The 7500-nt window shown below is 42.2% G+C and overlaps 1 protein-coding gene across 1 annotated transcript in view; it reads right to left on the reverse strand.

Annotated features, from left to right (window-relative positions):
- cpne4b (copine IVb) overlaps positions 1-7500 on the reverse strand; it is a gene marked incomplete at both ends in the record, with an annotated part of 50507 nt that overhangs the window by 10558 nt on the left and 32449 nt on the right. Inside the window, 2 exons of the mRNA XM_080735497.1 lie at positions 361-415; positions 2577-2710. Of these exons, the coding sequence (XP_080591623.1) occupies positions 361-415; positions 2577-2710 (189 nt within the window). The remainder of the gene's footprint in view (positions 1-360; positions 416-2576; positions 2711-7500) is intronic.

Here is a 7500-nt window from a genome sequence, read left to right on the forward strand (position 1 = left end):
TGATTGTACTTAAATTACCAAAAGTAGAAAGTACTCATTGAGCATAATGACCCATTTAAAGTTTCCAAATCATTATGATGATATATTAACAACATATTTTCTGGGGACCTCCTGGAACCCTCAATGGTAGTCTTTAAAAGACATGGGATGCGGCTACACACTGGTAAGTGCCAATATTTTATTTAAGGGCGCAGAGTGAGGACACCAACGTTTCGGCACACACACTTCTTCTTCAGGGTATACCCAAAGGACTCCCCCGCCCCCCCCCGGGATCCCTAGGGGTTAGGCCACTTTGAGAACCACCTCGAGCTCACTACAGACACATGCATACGTAAAATAAAAACATGCCTTTTTACTTACCTTGAAGTCAGGCGGTATCTGTGCTCCAAAACCGAATGCGGGAAACATTTTATCGCTGGAAAGTAGAGAAGGGGGGAGAGGAAGAAATGATGTTATGTTATTATGGTTGTTTATATCTAACCTTTATATTTGACCATCACGTATAGTCCTTATACTGTATAATAAATTATGATATGCCATGATATTTTGGTAGCCTGTACAGGAGCCAAGATGCATCCTCCGCTACGCCTGATAGCTATTTACAGCCCATCTGTAATGGTTGTCCTTGTCGAGCTACCGGTATACTCATATTCATAAAAAACATACTTTAACTGAACTCGAGCCATATGGTTGGGGTCGTTCTAATGACCTCTCCTTGCATGTGGCAGTAGGCTATGTTTTCATACAGTATATGCAGTGGTGGGAAAGGTACTCACATGTTTTACTTAAGTAAAAGTATCACTACTGCAATGTAGAAATAGTGTGTGCGTGCGCGCGTGCGTGTGCAATCTGTGCATGCGTGTGTGTGCGTGCGTGTGTGTGCGTGTGTGCACATTTGTGCGCGTTGCAGATGAAACAGCAGCCTTCAGCTGACACCTGCACAGCTGGATTCCTACTCTCCAGAAGCAAAGCAATTTCTGTCTGAGACTCAGCAGATGGAATTCCAGGCCGACAGTACAGTACTGTATGTGTTTTATGTCCTTTATGTTTTATTGTCAGCACAGTGCGACTATCATAATGGAAGTGCTGCACACTTCAGCACGCATCGTTTCTCCACGCAAATCAGCTGCCATATCTCTGAAAACATGTTTTGAATTTTGTTGCACTGGGGGGCATAGAAAGAAGTATTATTTTTATACTTCAAATATTGACTGAGATATGTCCTGCTGTTTTTCCAAATGCTCATGATAAGAATAACTATTGTTTAAACATCGGAACAGATGCGTAATGGAAGCTGCCGACAGTGCTGACAATGACAATATCATCGGTTATGAATATGTTACAGTTCTATTGCAGAGCACAATTCATTTTAACAAGCCTTGATCACCAGATGAAAGGGGGGAAAACACCCTACACTAGTATACCCAACATGTAGAGCTGTACGATTATGACTGAAATGAGAATCCCAAACAAAAATGTAATTGTAATAACAATTATAAACCACTTAGGCCTAATTTTGACATACAAGGAATAGCTAAAATAGCTTATCTATACAATAAAGTGCTTAAAACAAAATGAAAGAAATATGCATAAACATCTTCACTTTAAAAAGAATGGAAGTGCTCATCGAAAAAAAGAGATGAGGAGAGCCAAGGGATTTTGAGTGTTTCACCTTTACCCTTCAACACGCGCAGCAGTGACAATAATTACTGCGGGCTGCTATTATTTTGACCGCAAGATCGAGTGTTGAAAATCAATACCGGATTTAAGTGTAGCCAAAACCAAGTGTCCTTCAGACTCGGTAATCAATCATGTTGATGTTATTGAGCGATAATTGATGGATCGCAGCCTGCAGGACACCTGGTTGCAGAGACAATGTCCTTGACAGGGACATGTCTCCCATTTTACAATGCCCAACTTAACCTGGGAGATCAACTATGTTAAATTGTTAGTTGTTAGTTGTTAAGGTTCATCTCATCTCACCTACATAGAGAATCGTTTCTTAGCCAACAATATATATGGGGGGACACTTGTTAAAATCTGAAAACAGATCACCTGTCCTTCAAAGGACTACAATATCACACACCATACAGTATTCCTCTAAAAAGTCACAAATGTGACCTTAGGTAAAGGATGATTGATTAAACACCTCCAACCTCGTATCGCTATTTTGGGCATGTCATTATACTCTAGGTGAAAATGTCCAGGATATTTAGAATATTAACCCCGGACAGACTGGACGGGCAGAAGAACACTCGCACAGAAAAACAGACCCTGCCTTAAACGGCTAGCTTATTGCAGCCACAGCGCATTCTAGCACCAATTGCTGATGGGTGATGGGTGATTTCCCCACAACACGATGCTGGACGTGTCAACCTATTACTTGGGAGTGAGAGCGAGAACGTCACGACTCCCGGGAGCGTTGAATAATGACACAACAAGGTGGGGAATCCCATTGCGTCAGATTCTGTGACTAGAGTATAGCTTGAGGGTGATGAATGATGTTCCTTGCAGAACCGAGTGACAAAGCATAAAATAGGGCTTAAGGGTTGTTAAGTGGTTTGTAGACTTTGTACCTGTCATAGTCTTGGCAGATCTCCCCTACCGCCACCAGAGCTTTCAGATACTCGTTGGGCTGATAGGGGTGAATGTAGTGGAGCGAGCAGCTGTTCCTGGGGTCCCCGTTTGAGGCTGTGAAGTCTATTGCCACCTGGAACGCGCGCACGCACGCACACACACACACACACACACACACGCACACACACACACACGCACAAGCACACGCACACGCACACACACACACACACACACACACACACACACACACACACACACACACACACACACACACACACAGCTCGAATGACCACGTAAATTATGTGCAGTCACAGAGGACTGTTCACTGTGCTACAGTAATAGGCAAAATGTGCAGAATCGTCAAAACACACGTTGTGATGAAAACGTTGCAATCGCTGTGGTTCAGGCATGCAGGCGAGGAACACTCATCATCTTTCTAATCACACCTACGCACCCACGATCCTAATGGTTCAATCTATGGCGTCTATTTAAGCAGACTGACAATCACTTCTTCCATGCTCGATATCTCTCGCCGCCCAGTTTGTCAGTGATCAAACTCCCTCCACCTCCCCAGACCCAGCCTCCTCTTGTATAGTAGCATTTAGGGATTCTCTCCGTCTGTCTATTGGCAGGTCACAACTGTAAATAAGAATCTGCTTCCGAGTTCATTTTTGCCCGGTTAAATAAAGTTAAATGAAAAAATCGAATTCAAAGCAGTTTCATAATGTTTATAGTAGGCCTATTGTGTTTTTTATTTATTTATGACCTTTTATGCCCTACAAGTGTTTTTGTGCCTATTATGTAAATGTAATATTCTATCTTTAGGCTCTGCTTCAGGGAGGTCTTGCTATCTCAGAGTCTGTGTCATGCTTGGGCAAATGATTCTGCAGTATCAAGGGAGCAATAGAGCCACGTAACGCAGACAAAAACACAATCCAATATCGTTGCAATACAAATGGTTTTCATCTCGACGACGAGAGGTGGAACAACAATCAACAACAACAATCCTTTGTGCCGTTTAAAATGGAGCTCCACCTTTATGCAGAAAGCTCATTTACTGGTGAGAGAGTGGCCGTGATATAGGAGGTGACAGGCAGGAACCGCGTAGCCCAGTTAGTTCTTTTATTGAATTAGACACGCGACACCTCTCTAGAACAGTGGTTCCTCAACCTTTTCTTTGATCAATGCCCACTTGAAAATCTCGAAAAGCGTTTGCGGCCCACCATCCGACCACTTAAGGGCTGCCGTGTTTTCAAAACGTGTTTGTTTGTGCTCTGGTTTGGATCAATGGAGCTAACATCAAGTTCTAAGTTCTATTTATCGGTATCACAATAAAAACAATTTTTTCTAAGCGGCACTATGGGGTGGCTGTGGCGCAGGGCGGGCTCCTCCACGTGTCGAAGTGTCTTTGGGCAAGACACTGAACCCCAAACTGCCTCCAATAAGTCGGTCAGTGCTTGGCTTGCCATCATCGGTGTGTGAATGTGGGAAGTGAGGATGCTGGTGTCGACTGTTCGGCGCTTCACCTCCCAATGTGTAAATTAATGAACCGCTGTAAAGCGCATTGAGGGATTAGAAAAGCACTATAAAATGCAATCCATTATTATTATAATGTTACTTTTTTTTTATTAATAAATTGTAACTTGGACCAATCTCTATAGTAGAATATCTTGACACAATATGACTTATACAATTGGGGTGGTTGAATTTTGGCTCCCTGCTCTTCTATTGAGACATTTAGATTGTGTCAAAGCCGAGGTCATGTCTCACAACAAATGCTTTACCCGATGGTCTACATTCAATTTATCCCCTGAGCAAGCAAACAAGCTCTATGAACTCAATGGTAGAAATTTCAGCACTTTTGCAGGAAATAGCTTTCAAATTCAGGATGGAAGAGGAAAGTAACATTATGCGCAGCTTTAAAAATAATAATAATAATAATAATAATTTATAAAAAGAGATATATATATATATATATATATATATATATATATACATACACGTATATAATGTTGCTGTTATCATTAAAATTTGTGTTTTTCCAACCAGTCTTCTCGAGAGCCACTCCCCCAAGACAACCCCCAACATGAATCCAACCCTACAGTACATCCTCCTCTACGCTAGAATGATCACCCTGACATTTGACTTACACAGCATTTGAACCGATGACCTCAGTATTGATCTCAGCAACAGATTAACATGACAGCTAGCTGACCCTTCCAAATTGAAACGGCCCGCTTAGTCGTTCGTAAACGTGTCGTATCTGACAACGACAAACTAATGGAATGGGACGTCCGAAACCTTATGGCTTGAAACAACCTGCTGCTTAGGTTTGCAGAAATCAAGTCAACGAATTAGCTGGACGCTTTTTGGAGGGTCTTCAGAAGTTGCTTTTCTGGTTTGATATGGATGTGGTTTCAACCTTTTTCATATCAAGGTCCATTATTTATTTGGCATTTGAACCACGGATCTGAGATTGAGCCTCTCAGATATTTTGTTATTGTTGGATAAGACTTTGTCCACAGTTCAATGCTGTATTGATGTGATGCAATAGGAGAGATAACAGGCAAATATTGATCAAAATAACAATTCTTCTACACCCGGGGTGCCCACACTTTTGTGACTTGAGGGCTACTTTCAAAATGAACAGCTCAACGTAGCGGCACTGATGTTACATAAGACAAACCCACTTAAATAGTAGGGAAAAAATAGGGAAATAGTAAGGGGAAAAGGTTCTTTGTAATGCTACACACTCTTGAAAACAAATCATTGCATTTGGGATGTGCCTACTTTAAAAGCCATGAAGGGAGCTGAGAGGCCCTTCTTGAACTTAATTAAAGTGAGAGATAAACAAAAAAGGAGTTTGTGATTTTTGTTTGTATTTACATTTTTTAGAGGCATGTCATGTGGTCTACCTGCACAGCCTTTGTGATCTACTGGTAGATCATGATCTACCTTTTGGGCACCCCTACACTCTAATTATTTAGACTTCTTGTAAATTAAGTAATGCAGGTGTTTAACACTAATTGAACTCTTGAGAATGTAAAATGAAACCAAAGGCACCCATAAGGGTCCATTTGGTTTCATTATACACTCTCAAGAGTTAAAGATCTATAAGGGTCCATTTGGTTACCAACTCTCCATCATTTAGCTGGGGACCACCTGGAACCCCCTCAAGGACCACTGGTCGTCCCAGGACCACTGGTAGAAAACCACTGATACGATCACCACTCACTAATTAACTACCTGAGTAAGCCAGTCACGGATATATAGCTACTAATCCACAGAGCAAACAAAATCTTAATTACTTTCATTTCTCTGGCTCAGTGGCTGCCTAGTTGAATGTATCTGGGATTTGTGTATCTTGCCATGGAACAGTAAGCGCAACAAAATGAACACGGTCAGCCAGCTGAAAATAAGCCGATGAGGTGTCATCTTAAGCTGCCTTCACACTAGTGGCGACAAAGCAACAAGCTGCACATCATTTTCAATGGAGACCGATGACATGAGGCTACGAACTGACACCCAAAACGTGTCACCGTGCTTTTAGTCTTGATTGATTGATCAATTGTTTTATTTGTCATTTTGTCATGTTTTCCATCTGCAAGCAGCTTCGGGAAAAAACTAAACTATGTTCTCCTACTTAAAGATAGTAAAAATGAATAAAATAATCAATAAATAGTGCATAAAATACTGTATCAATCTAAATAAATCAATCCTTAAAAATAGAAGAATTCGTGTCATAAAAATAAAAGCATAACCAGATAAAAATGCTTGCTGTTTCCCTGTAGCTTGAGCAAAACTTCAATGGATGACTCGTCGACTCGGCAGCAATGTAGTTGGCTTGGTAGGTTTGTAGCGTTTTGTGGCCGCTAGTGTGAACACAGCATCAGCTGCAGGTTCCAGGCTGCTGCTGGCCTATATGCCATTTCACAAATGGTAAATAGTGCATTTATATGTAGGGCTTTTTATCCAAAGCACCTTACATAGATTGTCCAATGGAGGAGGAAATGCAAGGCACCAACCTGCGCATCGGGAGCAATTAGGGGTTCAGCATCTTGCTCAAGGACACTTCGGCACTAACTCTGGGGGAGCTTGGGATTGAACTGGGAACCTCACGGTTCCCATCTGTCCGCTCTACCGGCCACTCTACCCCTGAGCCACTACCTCCCCAGTGGCTCCATGGGTAGAAGAGGAAAGTTACATATGTGCAGCTTCACAAAATATTCTAAGCACACTCCTCTACTAGCGCCCTACTCAATACCAAAGATTTTTCTCTGACCCGTGACAGGTTTCTATTTCGAATCACTTCCGTTTGTTTACCCACAATGCCGCTGCCAAGAACCTCAACAGTTGCTGTTCTGCCAAGGTGCATCGATTGCGGGGAAGGAAAGGCTGAATTAGCATTCTGTCTATTTGAATATTTCTAGACATTGATGCGCTGTACGTGTTGATCACAGAGGCCATGATGGAGGAGCTTCACCCGATCACCCTAGGGAGAGCGTGAATAAGGGCCATCATAAGGTCGTTCCAATAATCAATGTGATCTTAAGACCATTGGTTGTCAACATCAGGTCCGGGGGACCGCCAGGGGTCCGAATGTTTACTCTAAGAGTGTACAAATGAATTAAAATAAAACTGATGATTTTACAGTGTAGATTGGGGTCCCAGAGATAGAAAAATTCCAGTAATCTTCACTGCCCTGCCACGGTCCTGTTATCCCTATACAGTACATGTCTGCAGTTTTCAAATTTCTGTTTCCAAGGCATACAACCAAAAGGCATATCAAAATTGCAAAGTACACCTGCATTCATACAGTATAGTAGAAGTAAGCTTTGCAGAGCCATGAGGCACTTAGGGCAGGAGCCTATCTCCTGTTTCTGTAGCGTGAGGCAGCTTGATACACCCCCAGGCCAGGACAGT

Source organism: Nannobrachium achirus (assembly GCF_963921795.1).
Source record: "Nannobrachium achirus genome assembly, chromosome: 10".
Lineage (NCBI taxonomy): Eukaryota > Metazoa > Chordata > Actinopteri > Myctophiformes > Myctophidae > Nannobrachium > Nannobrachium achirus.